The sequence below is a fragment of the Aulonocara sp. 'chitande type north' Nkhata Bay genome, linkage group LG5, assembly GCF_057382095.1.
Source record: "Aulonocara sp. 'chitande type north' Nkhata Bay isolate Kocher_YH1m ecotype deep benthic linkage group LG5, A_spYH_male_GT1.1, whole genome shotgun sequence".
In the NCBI taxonomy this organism is placed as follows: Eukaryota; Metazoa; Chordata; class Actinopteri; order Cichliformes; family Cichlidae; genus Aulonocara; species Aulonocara sp. 'chitande type north' Nkhata Bay.
This window is the reverse complement of record NC_141348.1, coordinates 4,421,959-4,442,400: the sequence shown is the minus strand read 5'-3', so window position 1 is coordinate 4,442,400 and position 20,442 is coordinate 4,421,959. Positions and strand designations below refer to the sequence as shown.

Genomic DNA, 20,442 nt, shown 5'->3' with positions numbered 1-20,442 from the left:
GGGGCCATCTGCTGTGATTGGTTGGGGAGACAGAAGGAAGACAGGATAAAAGACATGCTGTGGAAGAGAGACAGAGGTTAATAACAGATATGATTCAATGCAGAGAGGTCTGTTAACACATAGTGAGTGAGAAAGGTGACTGGAAAGGAAAAACTCAATGCATCATGGGAATCCCCGGCAGCCTACGTCTATTGCAGCATAACTAAGGGAGGATTCAGGATCACCTGGTCCAGCCCTAACTATATGCTTCAGCTAAAAGGAAAGTTTGAAGCCTAATCTTGAAAGTAGAGATAGTGTCTGTCTCCCGAATCCAAACTGGAAGCTGGTTCCACAGAAGAGGGGCCTGAAAACTGAAGGCTCTGCCTCCCATTCTACTTTTAAATACTCTAGGAACAACAAGTAGGCCTGCAGAGCGAGAGCGAAGTGCTCTCATAGGGTGATATGGTACTACAAGGTCATTAAGATAAGATGGGGCCTGATTATTTAAGACCTTGTATGTGACGAGCAGGATTTTGAATTCTATATTTAACAGGAAGCCAAAACAGGAGAAATCTGCTCTCTCTTTCTAGTATGGTAAATGGACTGGTTCTTATATAACAGTTTTCTACTCTGTCTGAGCACTCAAAGTACTTTATGCAACTTGTTCATTCACCCATTCACTTTTACTAAGTTGTTAAGTGCTCCCTATCTAACATTCATACACATTCATACTCCGATGTATACATCGGAGAGAAACATGGGGTTAGTATCTTGCTCAAGGATATTTGGCATGCAGACTGGGATGGAACCACCAACCTTCCAATTAGTAGCTGACCTGCTCTACCACCTGAGCTACAGCCATCCCATTGTGGGTGATTTTAACATTAATGTAGATGCTAAGAATGACAGCCTCAACATGGCATTTAATCTGTTATTAGACTCAATTGGTTTCTCTCAAAATGTAAAAGAACCCACCCACCACTTTAATCACACTCTAGATCTTGTTTTAACATATGGCATAGAAACTGAACATTTAACAGTGTTTCTTGAAAACCCTCTCCTGTCTGATCATTTCCTGATAACATTTACATTTACAATAATTGATTACACAGCGGTGGAGAGTAGACTTTATCAAAGTAGATGTCTTTCTGAAAGCGCTGTAACTAAGTTTAAGAATATAATCCACCCACTGTTATCATCTCCAATGCCCTGTACCAACACAGAGCAGAGCAGCTATCTGAACGCTACCCCAACAGAGGTCGATTATCTTGTTAATAATTTCACCTCCTCACTACGTACGACTCTGGATACTGTAGCTCCTGTGAAAACTAAGGTCTCAGATCAGAAGTACCTGACTCCGTGGTATAATTCTCAAACACGTAGCCTAAAGCAGATGACTCGTAATCTGGAGAGGAAATGGCGTGTCACAAATTTAGAGGATCATAATTTAGCCTGGAGAAATAGTTTGCTGCTTTATAAGAAAGCCCTCTGCAAAGCCAGAACATCTTACTATTCATCACTGATTGAAGACAATAAGAACAACCCCAGGTTTCTCTTCAGCTCTGTAGCCAGGCTGACAAACAGTCAGAGCTCTGTTGAGTGAACTATTCCTTTATCGTTCCTTCTCACTCCTAAACCATTCCTGGGTGAATCCAATGGATCCAATCTTAAATATTCACTCAAATTGAGATACAGGAGAAAAGTCATGCATTTCCTTGAAAGCAAAACAAACCCAACACCAGCTGTTATAAATTGCTAATGCTACTCAGTGTGTTAAGGCCAATGTGTGACCAAACCTGCCAACTTAAATACAAGAGCAGTAATGAGTAATATCACACACCCCAGATTGTATTATCAGTTTTAAAATGGTAAATGGTAAATAGCCTGCATTTGTATAGCGCTTTTCTAGTCCCTAAGGACCCCAAAGCGCTTTACACTACATTCAGTCATCCACCCATTCACACACACATTCACACACAGGTGATGGCAGCTACATTGTAGCTACAGCCACCCTGGGGTGCACTGACAGAGGCGAGGCTGCCGGACACTGGCACCACCGGGCCCTCTGACCACCACCAGTAGGCAAACACGGGGTTAGTATCTTGCCCAAGGATATTTGGCATGCAGGAGGCAGCCTGAGATCAAACCACCGACCTTCTGATTAGTGGCTGACCTGCTCTCCCACCTGAGCTACAGTTTTAATTCATTTTTATAAAAAAAATTTATTTACGTAAAGGTGAGTGTTTGGCTATACTATATAGTTGAGTCGAATTGAATTCAAAACTACTAGCATTCATTCCCAGGTAAGCATGAATATCCACAGCAAACAAAGGAGAGGTGTAATTACACATTACAAACTCATTCAAAGTAGGTTTCTGAACAAGGATAGATTTGTACTAAAAATACAAGCTAAAATACAACTATATCCAGCTGTATATAAAGTAACTACATGCAGCCACGGTTAGCTATCCTTAACCTTTAAACAAGTTGTCTAAATATTAATTTTATAAATATTTGATGTGTAGCAGTAGTTGACTCTACATTGAGGTAATGTTCTTAGTAATGGTGATCACTGGGATCTACTTTTCACTGACATTCAGTGACCCTTCGCTTGTGGCACAACCTTAAAACCACCTGCGTATTATTGTATAGATCTGCTTTGTGAGACTAAGATGATGTTGATCAGATGATTGTCAGAATTTTTCACAACAGAACACAAACTGTAACAAGATGATCAGTGGTTTTAAAGTTGTGCAGACTTCAGGGCTTGTTTGATGTGGTCACATTTCTATCATCTCAATGTCAATGTCAAAGTGCAGGTGATAAGAGTTCAGACTGGATTCCCATCAGTCCCACCCCAACTCTTTGTAAGATCTTACAAATCCAGTTAAGAATTTGACCAATCAGATTAGTAACTGATATTGCAATGCTAACTGTAATCAGCGTATATTGTATCTTTGTGAATTAATAACAGTAAATTCTGCTAACTAATAATGAAATATGGTGTGATATAACATGGTAAATGGCCTGTATTTATATAGCGCTTTACTAGTCCCTAAGGACCCCAAAGCGCTTTACATATCCAGTCATCCACCCATTCACACACTGGTGATGGCAAGCTACATTGTAGCCACAGCCACCCTGGGGCGCACTGACAGAGGCGAGGCTGCCGGACACTGGCGCCAACGGGCCCTCTGACCACCACCAGTAGGCAACGGGTGAAGTGTCTCGCCCAAGGACACAACGACCGAGACTGTCCAAGCCGGGGCTCGAACCGGCAACCTTCCGATTACAAGGCGAACTCCCAACTCTTGAGCCATGATCATCCGATAACATGATAGATGTAGATTAGCATCTTGTTACTGTGCAGTGTTCTGCTGTGAAAGATTCAGTTCTGATAATCATCTGATCAGAATTGTTTTAGTGACAGACCTATAGATCACTAAGCAGATATTTTTAATGTTGTGCCTGATTAGTGACATACACAAGGAAAAACGTCAACACAAAGCAGATTCCAGTGATTGCATTCCATGCATAGTCCACTGCTGCTCAAACATTTAAGAAATTCATATTTAGGCTGCTTGCTTAAAGGTTAAGGATAGCTAACTGTACTGTATGTAGTTACTTTATATACAGCTGGATATAGCTGTATTTTGTGACTTTTAATATAAATCTATCCTTGTTTTAACTCTACTTTGAATTAATTTGTAATGTGTAACTACAGCTCTCATGTCTTTGCTGTGGATATTCATGCTCACCCGGAGATGAAAGCTAATAGTTTTGAATTCAATTCAAACAAAAGTTGCCTCAAGTCACTGTACTTCTACAATAATAGAGCAGTGTATTATTGTAGGGTTTGTTTGATGATCATTGGTAAATTCCAGTGACTAAGTAAAAGCTGATTACAGTTATCATTGCGATATCAGTTACTTATCTAATTGGGTCAAATTCTTAACTGGGCTTGGCAGGTCTTACTAGAAGGGGGTGGGGGTGGGGGATTATTAGGCACATCAGACTCCCACCACACTGAGCTCTTATCAGCTGCACTTTGACACCTTCTATTAGTCATTAGGATGATATAAATCTGACCCACTCAAACAAGCTCTCAAATCTGCTTCAGTTCTTCTTGTCAAACGGTAATGAGATCATCATTGTTTTTGTCTGGTTTGGTTGCTTGTAGTGCATTTTATAGTAGCTACATGTAAGCCTAAAATTAAAGATAAATTAGTTATTAGGTTTTTTTATTATGTATGTTTTAATAATTAATTGTTACAAGTGCATCAAAGTTTAATCTAAGTTTTGTCCGTTTGTAAAACGCAGTCTGTAAAATTTTGCTCAAGTGAAGCTTAGCTAGTTAATTAGCAAAAAATGTTTCTGTGACAGCACTTAAAGTCTGATTTTGTTACTTGTGTGCCAGTGAATGAAACTGATTCACTCATTTGGAAGTTCACTTCTACGAAAGGAAACCCGTGGAACCTGAAAGCAACATGGGGAAACTCCTCATAGGTAAATTTCATTAAATATTACATTCATTTATTCATCCATTTATACAATAGTTGTCCTTTGTTTATTTATTCAGAAGTAGAGCATAAGGAGAAGTTAGTAGTTTGAGAGGTACAGGTTAAATATGGTTTGGCTGAAACAAACCACATTTGACTATTTTATGTGCTGAACGGTTCAGAGTATGACCCCTGTTTGTAGTCCCAACATGAGCTGGTGGAAGGTGTCCTAGCTGAGGACTTCATTTTCCTGCTCAGGACAATAACATAAAGACTGAGGAGTGTGACTCGGAGCGCAGTATTCCAACAGTATCCTGTTATTAGACTGGAGGCAGCTGACAAGTATTACAAGATAAGTTTAGTTTGGGTCTGGTCAGCCATAACTGAACAAAATTGGGGGGGGTTCGGTGGCAGGCCCCCTGGGGTGGATGAGTTTCTCAAGGTGGGAAATTGAGACGCGTATTGGTCTGGCATTGGCAGTGGTTCATGTTTGTTGTGAGGCAGAGACAGATGGGCATGAAAGCGATGCTGTTCATTTTACTGGTCAGGCTACATTCCTATTCTCAACTCTGTCCGTGAGTAAAACTGCCTCAAAGAAAGAGTTAAAAATGTGACATAAATAGACTTCCTCCATTGGGTGTCTGACCTCAACCGTGGAGATAGGGTGTGGACCTTGGAGGCCTTTCGGGAGCGGCTCAGAGTAGAGTCCCTAGTCCCCCACTGTCATGAACTGGCTGTGTGGAGGCAGATGAGGACCCAAACGCAAAACTCACGGAGACAAAAAGCTGAACTCAAAATCACTGCTTTATTGCAGGCTTCACAAAGAAACAGAACTAAACTGGGAATGCTAACTGAGGACCGAGGGAACACAGAAAAGCACAGAGGTTCGGGGAGGAGACGTTGACGACGCGAAACCGAACTGAGGGAGACATGCACATAAATACACAGAGGGTTAACGAGGGAAGTGGGAGCACACAGGAAACACAGCTGACACAGATAATCATAACAAGACACGGCAGGAGTAACACAACACTGACGGGAGACTGTCAAAGTAAAACAGGAAGTACACAGAGGTGCAGACAGGAGGAGAGAGAGAGACAGGAGAGCACAGGCATAGCAGGCTGGGGAAACATGGAATAAAACACAAGGAGGGGAGACGAGGGCTCACAGATACACAGGGGAAATCAAATAAGGAACAACTTAACAGAGCAACCCAGGACCCATGGCCTAAATAAAGAACAAAATACAAAAATACATGAAAACTAAGAATGCTGGGCCAACATGGCCCAGGATCATGACACCCACATGAAAATGAGCAAATTGAAGTTATTTAGGCGTCTGATTAGGATGCCTATTTGGTGTCTCCTAAGTGAGGTGTTGCAGGAATCTAGGCTTCAGGACAGACCCTGGGTATGCTGGAGAGATTAAATCTGTCAGCTCCCTTGACAAGCCTCGGTGTTCCCACACAGAGCTGGAGGAAGTGACAGGGAAGGGAGAGGTCCTGGCATCTCAGCTTGTACTGCTACTTAGACTGCTGCAACCTTGACACGATTAGGCAGCAGAAAAATGATGGATGGAGTTTGTGACATGATCTTCTGTATTCTATGTTGTCTCTAAGTTTTATAGTTTCTAGGTAACCTGATTTACTTTTTTTCCATCTCTTTCTCAGCTCTGGGCATTCTATTCATTCTACATAATGGTAAGTATTTCATTTCGTTGTTCTCGTGACAATGACAATAAAGTTTCTGATTTGTATTTAGTGATCGAGTCATCTCATCACCATGATGGTTACAGAGAAAACCGAATGTGTCTTCCTTCAGTTTCATCTAGTAAGCTGGTGTGTCATATGACCAACTGGGCCCAGTACAGACCAAGTGCTGGCAAATTCACTCCAGACAACATCGATCCCTTCCTGTGCACCCATGTCATCTACGCTCTGGCCACCATTAACAGCTTCAACCAGATCAGCCCCGTTGAGTGGAATGATCCGCAGCTGTACAGCAGCCTCAACAGCCTCAAGAATGTGTGAGTTTGCTCAGTCATAGAGTCAGACTGGGCACCAATGTTAATTTAGACAACTACGACAGTCACAGTAAAGAGAAAGTAGACCCACTTTAAGAGATGGTTGATGTTACAGAAGAGATAGGCTGAGTTGGAGGCAGGTGAGTAATTGCAAATCAAAAGTATGGTTGTTTGGTTGGGTGAGGAGAAATAAGAAACCTCTTCTCTGTAAAACAAAAATGGAAGCATGACTTAGCTCAGCAAAACAGCATCTGAACAAACCACAACTTCTTGATCATTGTTCTCTGAACAGACAAGACCAAAGTGCAAATGTCTGGCCAAAATGCATGGCGCCACGTTTGACAAAAGCATTTTAGCGTATTAGTACAAAGACCAAGCTCAGCCATGCTTGACAGTTGGTATGAGGTAGAGGGGTGATAATCTGGGCTTGTTTTGCAGCCACAGATTCTGGTTACCTGGTCATTGTGTCAACCATGAACTCCACTATGTAGCATTATACAGTCAATTATGAAGCACGAAGGCAAGTCTACAACAGAATGGTTGAATGGTGCTCTATCAGCTTTTCAAAGATTAGACTTCAACCTGATTACAGTTCTGTGCCGGACCTTAACCTGTTGAACCCTGATGCCCCTGGTACTGGGAGCAGAGAGGGAACATTTGCTTTCATGGGCTGTGCCACCAGGTCTGTTGTTTAAATGTAGACATGTATGGTATCCACAGAAACGTTACAATCTCAGGTAAAACCTCACAAACCGTTTCTATGATCACCAATAACTGCTATTCAATACCTAAGAACTTTCCACTTTCATAGATGGTACCATTTGTACCAAATTGCAAAACACTAGATATATATTTAATTAAACCTCTGCAACATTGCTCTGTTTCATTTCAGTAGCATTGATCTTTCTGCAGGTAATGTCCATATTTTGATTCTTTTTGGTGAGACTTAATCAGTTCATTTAAGGTAAATGTACTGATTCTTCTGTGGTGCTTATCTACTCTCCCAGAGCGCTCAAAGCGCTTTTTGGGCATGTCATCTTCAAGCAGGAGCCTCAGAATAGCCCTGGAATTCAAAAGGTTAAGAAAGCTGTGCGTAAACACTCGCAACCTCAATGAATTCATGCAAAGTTGCAAAGAAATAGTGAATAAGAGCCAAAATTAGTCCACAATAATGTGAGAGACTGATGACATCATGCAGTTATTGCTAAATCCTGGGGTGCACCTAGTTTTCACACACCACTTCTGCACTTTGGCTCAGATTTTTTGTGTTTTATATGATGTTTTTTATATGATGATATGTTGTTAATCTCATGTTGTGTTCATCCAATTTTAACACCTGTTAAGAGAAATTTTTTTATTATGTCCAAATATGTCAAACCTTAGAAGAAACAGAAGTGCATTTTTTTCACCATGACTGTATCTGTGATCTCTAATCCCATCCCAACATTTTTTCATTATTTAGAAATAATTAGGATGAAAGTAAATAACTTATAATAAACAAAGGAGTCTTTCCAGGATCTTAAACTACACATGAGCATGTTTTTGGATGAAGAACATCAAGCAAAGGTCAAACCAGTGACAAATTAGAACCCTCGACCCAGAAACATCAAGCCTCAGTGCCACTTTTTGACAGATTTTCTTTTCATTTGCATCAGTATCAGGTCAGTAGTTTGATTATGGCAAAAGTTAAGTTACAATCCGAGTTAGCTATTAAGTGGTGCTAAGATTTCAAAAGGATGGCAGAGAAAAAGTGTGCAACAAAAAGCTTGGATTACAGTAGGATCTATTTGTAGAAAGCAAGTAATTGAGCTGGACATACTGGCAATATGACAGAATGTGAGCATCAGTGTGTTAAAGCAGCATCTGTATTTATCAGGTATTTAACCACCAAATGGAGCAAAAACAGATTTTCCCATTCAATTTTATCTAAATGGAGCTACCACAATATTTATCATTATCATGGTGTACCATCTAAATGCATCAGAAAACCTCTATAATTATCACCCAGTCCTACTGCAACCAGCCAGGGCTTCCAACCTGCTTCTGCCCTTTTCGGTGGATTGTTCAGGATTCTGTTATGTGCAGAATCCTTTTTCAGATCTCATTAAAATGTTGAGCAAAAAATAAAATAAAATTATAGCTAAGAATATTATATATATATAACTGTATGACATAAGCCATTATTAATTCTCCAGGCAACCCATGGCTGTGAAATACACAGTCATCGGGAGTATAAATGGGGGTAAAGTGTTCTTGAATTATTTAAGGTCCTGTCTTTTCTCTGCCTCTCTATTACCAGCAACCCTGCTTTGAAGACTCTGCTGACTGTTGGAGGAACGGTCAATGGAGTCAGCCCGTGAGTTCCATCTACACCAGTTCTCATATTTTCGTATCTATTTCAAAAACCTTCCTTTATTACGGTTCTTTTTCCCTGCATTGCACCAGATTCATTGCTATGGTTGCCAGACCTGAGAGTCGTGCAGCCTTCATCAGTTCTGTTATCAGTTTCCTTCACACCCATAATTTTGATGGGCTAAACCTGGACTGGGAATATCCTGGACACAATGGCAGCCCAGTGGGGGACAAAGAGAAATTTACTCTACTGGTCACGGTAAACACAGCTCACATTGTCCTTAAATTTTCAATACAATACTAATGTATTATAATGGTGTATTATTTTTGTATTGTAATGTTTATCCTTCTTAAATGTTATTATATGTTATCTGTCATTAACTAGTGCATTGCAATTTTGTTACCAGAAAAGTCAGCCAATCCTGTTAAAATAGAGTCTATATACCTTTATGTAGGGCCCATATAGTAAACCTCACAAAGACAGTAAATAAAATGTGGCCCAGGCCATACTGCATGTTTGTTTCTTTTAATGCAGTAGACTAGCACAGTGCGGACACATTAAAATCTATCAATACATGATCATATTACAGTATTTGGTCTGTTTGTGCTACTGATATACCTAATGGCATTAGATACGGTTTCTTGATTCAACTCCTCTGTTGTTAATGATGCCAGGGTGTGACCGATGAAACTAACTGGATCTAAGTTGCTTTAGTTTGGTGTGTCTATAGGAGCTGGCCAAAGCCTTTGAGGATGATGCAAAAGACAGCGGGAGGAGTCAGCTGCTGCTGTCGGCCAGTGTTGCTGGAATCCGTCAGACCATTGACAGAGCATACGAAGTTAACAAGATTGCACCGTAAGTTTAAGCATGTATGCGCATTTTCAACAAAGTAACACCAATCCATAAAGTAGGTGTCGTGTACTGAAATAGATATATCACTATTACTCATTTCAAATGACACAAAACCCCATTTTACATTTACTGTTCAATAAAAACCCAACAGACACTTTGACTTCATCAACATCATGACCTATGACTTCCACGGACACTGGGAGGCAGTAACTGGACACAACAGCCCTCTTTACAGTAGCTCTGCGGACCCTGGTTCACAAATTCATTACAATATAGTAAGAAACACACCAACACATCTACATCTTTCACTGTGTTCATGTGGATGAATAATAATGAATACTGATTTCATAATAACTGTAAAAAAAAAAACATTTTTAAATGTGAAATTAAAAAAGGATTTTTCATACTGATGAGAAAAAACTGGAAACACTAAGTACAGTACTGCTGCACTTAGTGACCAGTACCAACATTTTGTAGTACTAGTGCTAGACAGTCTCACAGAAACACAAAGTAGCACAGTAATACACAACTGAATGGCAACATGTTTTTTTTTCACATTTGTCACACTTAACTGTTTCGGATTATGAGAACAAATGTTATAATTATACAAAGATAATCAGAGTAAATACAAGACATAGTTTTAAAATGATGATTTCATTCATTCAGAGAAAAAAGCTATCGAAACCTACCTGAAAAAAGTAACTGCTCTCTAAACCTAACACCTGATTGTGCAGCCAAAACTGCACTCCAGCATTTGCAGTAACTAGAAATGACTCTTTCACCTGGAGGCCCAGGTCAGCCTACTCTTTAAAGAATTGTTGTAATTCAGCCACATTTGTGGGTCATTTGGATTTAAGGCCTGACTTTGATTAGGCCACTAAAAACCTTTTGTTTGTTTGTTTGTTTTTTTCGTTTGCTTTCAGATAGATATGATTTGAATTACTGCGTCACAGTTCCTTTAATGGTATGTTCTAATCTCTTAGTAAAATATTGTGGTCGGTGCTACCGATTGCTGCACTGAAGTCCAACTAGAACTAAACTAGATTCGATTAATGATTAAGGAAAGAGGAATTCTGGAGCAAGCTGGATGAAGTGGTGGAGTATGCCCCCTCGGGGGAGAAAGTGGCGATTGGAGCAGACTTCAGTTGAAATGTAGGTGAAGGGGACAAGGTGATGAGTAGGTGTTGGGTAGGTATGATGTTAAGGAGAGAAATGTAGAAGGACAGATGGCAGTCAGTCTTGCAAAAAGGATGTAAATGGCTGTAGGGAACATGTATAACAAGAAGAGGGAGGAACATAAGGTGGCATATGAGTGGAGGAAGGTGTATAAAGGTGGACTGCATCTTATACAGAAGTTACAGAAAGAGATAGGACACTGCAAAGTGGTGTCCTATCTGCCTTAGCCAGGCAGAACTAGATAGCGTTGTATAAGATGACTTTGAGATGAAGAGGAAACAGGTGAAGGTAGTGCCAATGATTAAATTGTGGAAGTTGAAGAACAGAGTTCATAGAAGAGTGGTAAGGAAGAGACTGGGGACGTACAGATGCAGTGCTTGTGGAAACTGCTATGAAAGTGTTTCGTGGACAGAATCAAGAAAAAAAAAAAAATATATATATATATATAAAATATATGTATGTCTTACAGCTTCTCTGTCTAACTGATCTCTAAAGGAGATTCAGAGAAACGGGTAAAGCTGGTAAAGAAGTAATAAATTCTGAAGAATTTGGTACAGATTTACAGTTGAAATGAAGTTTCCTTTCCTTTTTTGTAGAACTCCTCTGTATTCTATTGGATATCCCTGGGAGCACCATCTGGAAAGCTGCTGCTAGGTTTCCCTACTTATGGTAGAACCTACCGTCTTAGCAGTGGGGCAAATGGCCTGGGAGCACCAGCTAATGGCCCTGCAGACCCTGGACCCTACACTCAAACTGCTGGATTCTGGGCCTTCTATGAGGTACAAAAGGTTCTTAAAAAGCTCTGATTGGTATATGCTAAAAGTCATCTATTCCTCAAAATATCTATTATTACCCTTGACTAACATCTGTGGGCAATTATATACAGCTATAGAGTATCACTATCACAAATTCACTGTTATCTGATGTAGGTCTATGTGTCCCTCTTATCAGATCTGTGACTTCATTAATACTGCTAGTGTTGGGTGGATCTCTGAACAAGAGGTTCCATATGCCACCTATGGGAGTTCCTGGTTGGGCTATGATGACAAGCGCAGCTATTCTTCCAAGGTAAAGAATTTCTGTGCTAAAACAGGAAGAGCTATGCTTTTTATTCATTTTTGTTGTGCTCTATTGAATTGTACCTGTAATTATTCTAAGAGTTCTTGCTTCCTTATATTGCTGTCCTGTAGGTTCAATGGATGACTGCCAACAACCTGGGAGGCGCCCATGTGTGGACTCTGGATATGGATGACTTCAGTGGATACTTCTGCTCAGCTGGCACATATCCTCTTATCAACCACCTCAGAATGTTGATGGGTAATTACTGTAAATTAGCTTCACTAACTTAGATTTGATTTTAAAAAATCTCTTGCTGTGTGCAACTTATATTTTTTCATGTCTCATTGTGCAGGCTTTACGCCAAAGCCCACCACCACTCCACGCCCTACCACCACTAGGGACCCAAGTGCTGACTTCTGCCGTGGCCGTCCTGATGGGTTATATGAAAACCCAGCTGACAAAACCACCTTCTTCCAGTGCTTCCAGGGAAACACCTACCTGCACCGCTGCCAGCCTGGCCTCATCTACTGGGACTCCTGCAAGTGCTGCAACTGGCCCTGAGCCACAGAAACATAAACTACAGAGCACAACATAATAAATGTTTAAGGCAATCGGTAATGTTTCAGTAAGATCTTTTCACAGCTCATGCTAAAACATCCTGGGTTTTAGCAGGAACAGAATATACGGTGGCGTGAGAAATTGTTCACTTCTTGATTTCTATTTGTTTTTTTGTATGTTTGTCACACTCAAATGTCTCAGATCGCTGAACAAATGTTCAAAATGTTCAACATTTTTAGGGTTGTTTATTATTATTAGGGGGAAAATACAAACGTACATGACCCTGTTTGAAAAAGTGATGCACCCCCCCTCGATTGCAGTTGCTGCTGCTAAAAGGGTGGCCCAGTCAGTTATTAGGTTTAGGCAGCAATCAGTTTTTGTTGTTCACTTGGTTGGCTGTTGTAAAGGGGTTTCACTTGACCATGGAAATGATTCTGTGATCATCCACCTCTGTTATCTTCTGTGGAGGTCCAGGTCTTTTTGTGTTGCGCTTTCCTTCTTTCTCAGGATGTAACATTTTTCCAGGATGTATCATCAAGCTGTTTTTGCCACTTCTAATATTGTAGCAATTTGTCAGATGTATTTTTTTTTGTTTTAAGGATGGCTTGTTTCAGCTACATGTAGAGCTTCTTTTGTCTGTTTACAGAAAACCTTCCAAATGCAGACACCGCACCTTATATCAACTCCAGGACTTTATCTTCTTAACTAACTGATAAAGGCTATTTCATGGGCAGGTTTGGGCAATTCCTTCATTATGTCATTGAGTCAACTGTCCATTTACTTTTGGTATCAGACAAGCCCCAGATGCAGGCGATATAAAGATGCCTCTGTGAGAAATCAGTGCATAACAGCAGGCTGCAAGTTGCTAGCAGGCAGAGCATACATGCAACACCATAACGAAGTAGCTGCATAGTATACAGGAACATCCATGCCGAGTATGACATTGCCACTCCCAAAGTCAAAAAATGAGAGACAACCCCCAGGGTGCTTGACTTACGTATAAAGATAGACAATGGCTAACCAACTGAACATATTAGCGGTCGACAAGCAAAAGAAGATGGCTGTAGTGGTAGATGTAGCTAAGTCAAGTAATATCGCTATCAGGAAGGAGGAGCATGAGAAGCTTGAAAAATACCAAGTGCCTGGACAAAGGAGAGGACTGGCTATCCTTCTGTCAGGCAAACTACACTTTGAAAAACTATTTGAGATAAGTGATAAGGAGGGGCGATTTATTTTAGTAAGGGAAAATATTGAGGGGAATCCAGTCACGTTGCTAAATATATATAAGCAGTGTTGGGAAGGTTACTTTTAAAATGTATTCCATTACAGAATACAGAATACATGCCCCAAAATGTATTCTGTAACGTATTCCGTTACGTTACTCAATGACAGTAACGTATTCTGAATACTTTGGATTACTTAATATATTATCATGCTTTTTACAACAACGTGAATGTACTATTGCTGTGTGATTTATTACTATTACTGAAGGTCCGCGACTCCGAACTGTAATAAAGGGACCTCTGACTAATACGGCGGGGTCCCTGTCGGCTCGTAGCCGAAAAATAGCTTTACTTTGTTGTGTGGGTCAACTTTTCTTGCGAGAGACAGAGAGAGGCGTTGAAAGGCTGCTCCAACGAAACTTATTGTTTTCGGAGGAAAACATGAACACGGTGTACAGTCGAGTCTTAATAGCTTACTTACAGCTGGGCTCGTCAGGCACTCTTCTTGGCTGCAGTGGTTATTATTATATTTACATGCTTCCAGCTCCCGTTTTTCCTCGATGACAACTCGTACCTTTCCACTCCCCTTTTTCTCCCTCCTCGCGCTCACAGACCCATAACGTGTATGGCAGTCCATTCTCCCTGCCCTGTAAAGCGCTTTGGGGTCCTATGGACTAGAAAAGCGCTATACAAATGCAGGCCATTTACCATTTACCAGGCCATGCTTGTAGCATTCTGCCTGTTAGCTTAGCACAACAACAACAACGAAAAGGCGCTCTCTCACCCAGGAAACACACAGTCGCAGAGAGAGAGAGAGAGAACGTCGCCCTGTAACCATGGCAACCGTAACGCTGCCGCCTGGAACAACAGAACGTAGCTGTCAAACAAAACCCAAACAGTCCTGACCCGCGACAATATGAACAGGAAAGTACCGCAGTGTAATCCATTTATTTCAACAAAGTAACTGTATTCTGAATACCACCTTTTTAAACGGTAACTGTAACGGAATACAGTTACTCATATTTTGTATTTTAAATACGTAACGGCGGTACATGTATTCCGTTACTCCCCAACACTGTATATAAGCCACCAGGAAGTGACATCAATTTCTTTAAGAACGTCATTGATATGATGCTATCAACGAGACCATAGGTCTTCTAATCTGTGGAGGAGATTTAAATATACATCTACAACCAAAATTAGACATTTGTAATGGAAAAGCACTGAATACAAAGCCATTAATTAAGAATATTAATACGTTATTTGAGGAGGTTGGTCTTGGAGAAACTTACATCCCTATCAAAGGGACTATACTTAATATTCCTCACCCCACTCATTAAACACAAGAATAGATTATTTTATAACACTCAGGAAAGACAAAGATAAAATATACACTTGTGAAATTGGGGCAATGGATTTAAGTGACCACGCACCTGACTGTTGATTTAAACCTGCAACCAAAATCCAACAATTGGAAACTAAATTCGAGCACACTCAGTGATCCTCAGTTTAAAGAACAGATTAAGAAAGAGATCCACCTTTACTTGGAAACTAACAACAATGGTTATTAGTTTCCCCTAGGACCCCTTAAATGCTGTCCTGAGAGGGAAAATCATAGCAATATCCTCTTATAAGAAAAAGATGAGAAATAGGAAATTAGAAAACTTACAAAATAAGTTAAAAGAATTAGAGAAAGTTCTTACCTAGTCTAACACATAATGACCAGACAGTCTTTATTCGAGAGTGCCTAATAGAAGATCATGTACAAATTATTAACCACATTTAAAAAAATAAAATAGAAGCAATGGTAATCAGTATCAATGCAGAAAAAGCATTGGATTCAGTGAACTGGAGCTTTTTTTTGTTTTTTTAAATATAGTCTTGTTTAGATTTGGCTTACATGAAATGATAATTAAGATAATACATTCACTATATGATAACCCCAGGGCTAGGATTAAAATTAATTGCTGTTTATCACACAGTATTATGATGATAAGAGGAATAAGGTAGGGCAGTGCATGTTCACCATTGTTATTTGTGTTATACTTGGAACCATCCATCCGCTTCTCCTTTTCAGGGTCGCGGGGGGCGCTGGAGCCTATCCCAGCTGTCATAGGGCGAGAGGCGGGGTACACCCTGGACAGGTCACCAGTCTGTCGCAGGGCCAACACACAGGGACAAACAACCATTCGCACTCACATTCACTCGCACATTCACACCTAGTGGCAATTTGGATTTTCCAATTAACCTATCCCCACAAGTTGCATGTCTTTGGACGGTGGGAGGAAGCCGGAGTACCCGGAGGGAACCCACGCAAACACGGGGAGAACATGCAAACTCCACACAGAAAGACACCGGCCTGATGTTGGAATTGAACTCAGGACCTTCTTGCTGTGTGGCAACAGTGCGAACCACCGTGCCACCGTGCTGGAACCATACTTGGAACCATTTGCTCAATATTTAAGGCTAAACAAAGAAATAAAAGGTATTAATATCCATGAGAAGGTATATACCAGAGGATCTCACAGAATTATTAGAATGAAGTTACTTACCAATACAAAAGAAAAGGAAGATATGGAACTTAATCCCATATCTAAGTTTATTTTATAAGATTTGATTAAAATGAATATACTACCCAAATTATTATATTTACTTCAAACACTGCCAAAAGAAATAAGCCAGAAAAAAATTAATGATGGGGACAAAATTTTGTCCAGATACATAAAAGGCAAGGTAAAAGGCCCTGATTTAGATTTAAAACCTTACAATTGGCTAAATGAAAAGGGGGGTGGGGCCTTCCTTCTCTCAAGGACTATTATTGGGCAGCATGGCACACCAATTATATGTTGGTGTAATCACTCATAGGCTGTGTCCCAATTCAGGGTCTGCACGCTTGAAGTACGCACACTACGCGTACTATGTACGGTGCGTACTATAAGTACGAGAAGTGCGAAAGTGAGAGGCTTGTGAAATGGGACGGTATACGCTTCGTCGCGCTGTTCAGGTTGCCTAGCAACCATGATACTAACCGCGAGACACGTTACATATAGCATTGTTTGACAGAAATGAAGGAGAAAAATGTTTTGTTTGTTAAGGTTCACATATTGAGGAAGGAGAGTACAAACAACCAGGTCCAGAAGATCTTGGTCAAACAATTGATTTTAATGAATACACGCGTGGGAAGACCAGTCTGTACGCAGGCAGGGATTGATCTTCAACTTAATCAAAGCATAAGCAGATATTTATACCATAAGGGTTTGAATTAATGACGCCCCTTCATACGTCACAGATACATTTCATACATAGGTCACATCAAAACCACAATGACTTTTAACACAGTTTAAAGGAACGTTGTCTTCTATCTTCATGGCCGGTACTTCCTGTCACTGCCGGATGCTCGCTTGTCATCTTGACACCTCAGCAGCAGTTCTGCGACAAACTGCTCTTTTTGCAACCCCAAGCAAAACATGATTAAACTTCCACCTATAAATGATTCTAACTAATGTGTGTGTGTGTATGTGTTGACCTTACATGCTCTCTCAATTCACCCGTTGCACTTCTGACTTTTCACCAGAACAGAGGCTCATCCTCACATGTAATCCTCAAAATAACCTGCACTTAGACTACTTTCAGTTTCAGTTCTGCAAAGCCTGCAACTTCCTGTCAGCCTGCAACTTAGTCTTTCTGAAAGACACACACACTGTTTAAACATCTGAATGCAATATCAATACTGTAAATTATATTATAGTAATGATGATGATTATTTAACAATAGCAGTAAAATAATTTCCCTGCTCCACAGTTGGTCATTCATTTTTGTCATGACATCACTTTGATTAGTTGAGTATCTGAGGCTGAGACCACGGGACTGTAAAACATGATTGTTGGGCTTCATTTCTGTGCTGAACAGTCATTTAAGATTAGTTAGTAAATAACAATTAGCTAATGTTGTTCATGAGACTAAAGTCAACTCAATGTGGTAATGTAAATATAATATGGCCCAATATAGTATTGTCAGATTATTATGATATATATATATACACACACATATATATATATACATACACACACACACACATATATATATATATATGTGTGTGTGTGTGTGTGTGTGTGTGTGTATGTATATATATATATGTGTGTGTATATATACATGTATACACTCAACAAAAATATAAACGCAACACCTTTGTTACTGCTCCCATTCCCCATGGGATGGACGTAGAGACCTAAAATTCATTCCAGATACACAATATAACCATCCCTCCCAAACAGTGGTCACAAATCAGTCCAAATGTGTGGTAGTGGGCACATCCGCCATATTGAGATAATCCATCCCACCTCACAGGTGTGCCACATCAGGATGCTGATCTGACATCATGAGTAGTGCACAGGTGTACCTCAGACTGCCCACAACAAAAGGCCACCCTGGAATGTGCAGTTTTGTCTCACAGCAAAATGCCACAGATGCCACAAGCAATGAGGGAGCGTGCAATTGGCATGCTGACAGCAGGAATGTCAACCAGATCTGTCGCCCATGCATTGAATGTTCATTTCTCAACCATAAGCCGTCTCCACAGGCGTTTCAGAGAATATGGCAGCACATCCAACCGGCCTCACAACCGCAGACCTCGTGTAACCACACCAGCCCAGGACCTCCACATCCAGCAGGTTCACCTCCAAGATCGTCTGAGACCAGCCACCCAGACAGCTGCTGGAACAATTGGTTTGCACAACCAAACAATTTCTGCACAAACTGTCAGAAACCGTCTCAGGGACGCTCAACTGCATGCCCGTCGTCCTCATCGGGGTCTTGACCTGACTCCAGCTCGTCGCCGTAACAGACTTGTGTGGGCAAATGCTCACATTCGATGGCGTCTGGCACGTTGGAGAGGTGTGCGCTTCACGGATGAATCATGGTTCACATTGTTCAGGGCCCAGTTCTTGCATGGCCAGCATACTCACCGGACATGTCACCCATTGAGCATGTTCGGGATGTGCTTGACCGGCGTATACGACAGCGTGTACCAGTTCCCACGAATATCCAACAACCTCGCACAGCCATTGAAGTGGAGTGGACCAACATTCCACAGGCCACAATTGACAATCTGATAGACTCCATGCGACGATGTGTTGCACTGCATGAGGCAAATGGTGGTCACACCAGATACTGACCGGTTCTGGGTCCCCAGACCCCCAATAGCGCAAAAAACTGCACATTCCAGGGTGGCCTTTTGTTGTGGGCACTCTGAGGTACACCTGTGCACTACTCATGATGTCAGATCAGCATCCTGATGTGGCACACCTGTGAGGTGGGATGGATTATCTCAATATAGCAGATGTGCCCACTACCACACATTTGGACTGATTTGTGACCACTGTTTGGGAGGGATGGTTATATTGTGTATCTGGAATGAATTTTAGGTCTCTACATCCATCCCATGGAGAATGGGAGCAGTAACAAAGGTGTTGCGTTTATATTTTTGTTGAGTGTATATATATATATTAGGGGTGCAACGATATTCGTATCGATATTGAACCGTTCGATACAGTGCTTTCGGTTCGGTACGCATATGTATCGAACAATACAATTTTTTTCAATTTTTTTTTTTTCAATTTTTTTTTTTTTTTTTTTTTTTTTGTGTCCCGTTTGGATCTATAGCCATCAGAATTGTTGTCTTGAGGCCAAGAAAGATGCCAAGAGGATTTATTTTAAGTGGATCATCATATTGGTCCATTTGATTGACCTTTATTATAATTATGAATTTATTTTATTTTCAGTTGCAAACGGGACAGACATGACTGTGGGATAGGACAGGGAGAAAGAATGAAAGAAAGAGGGGGAGAGAAAGAAAGAAAACCAAAGGGGAGAAAAAAAAAAGAACAATACAAAATTTGTAATTTATTTTATCAACTTTCCTTCTGACGATGCTGTCTGTGTTGAGCGCTCAGTGAATCTGCATTTGACTACTCCGCCTAGGCTCGAGAGTGCAGCCTAGGCGGAGTAGTCGAACGCAGATTCACTGAGCACTCAACACAGACAGGATGGTCAGAAGGAAGAGCGCAGGGCAAGCTAGCGAGACAGAAGTGGACCTCCCCACCCTCATTCAGATCTGGCGTTTGGAATTATTTTGGTTTTCATGTGACGTATGACCCTGAAGGTAAGCGAGTCATGGACTAAAGTAAAACAGTATGTTGGATGTGCCATGCAATGCTCAATTACATGGGTGGGAGCTAGTGTGTTAGCGCAGTTAGCTCATTAACGTGTTGGCCGTCTAGCCCCTCTGTATAGGGTAGCTCGTTAACGGAGATTTGCCGTGTTGTGGCGTTAAGGTTATTTCAACGAGATTAACCTGAAAGCACTAGTGGGAACACAACGAATATGACTGCACATTTACACCGACATCATCCTAGTGCAAAGACAAAAACAACAAGCATGCATGCTACAAACTTTATATATATATATATATAATATATATTAATATATATTAGGGGTGAATTTTGTATTAGGGGTGCAACGATACACAAAATTCACGGTTCGGTTCGGTTCGATACTTTGGTGTCACGGTTCGATATTTTTTCGATACAAAAAAAAATGTTCATGCCTTTTTAAATTTGTCATTTATTAAAATTATAAATATATATTTTAACACAAAAGTACAGTTTTTAAATTTAACCCTAACCCTTGTGCGTGTTGTTTTTTAGCTCGTCATATTGCAGCC

The 20,442-nt window shown here is 40.7% G+C and overlaps 1 protein-coding gene across 1 annotated transcript; it reads left to right on the top strand.

Moving 5' to 3' along the window:
- Positions 1–4,078: 4,078 nt before the first annotated feature.
- Positions 4,079–13,231, top strand: LOC147329729 (acidic mammalian chitinase-like). The gene is made up of 12 exons (XM_086291044.1): positions 4,079–4,115; positions 4,397–4,485; positions 6,148–6,177; positions 6,299–6,503; positions 8,800–8,856; positions 8,946–9,111; positions 9,584–9,708; positions 9,857–9,980; positions 11,478–11,660; positions 11,833–11,949; positions 12,072–12,198; positions 12,293–13,231. The coding sequence occupies exons 2-12, from the start codon at positions 4,467–4,469 to the stop codon at positions 12,499–12,501; spliced, it is 1,362 nt and encodes a 453-aa protein (XP_086147170.1). The 5' UTR covers positions 4,079–4,115; positions 4,397–4,466; the 3' UTR covers positions 12,502–13,231.
- The last annotated feature ends 7,211 nt before the right edge of the window (positions 13,232–20,442 follow it).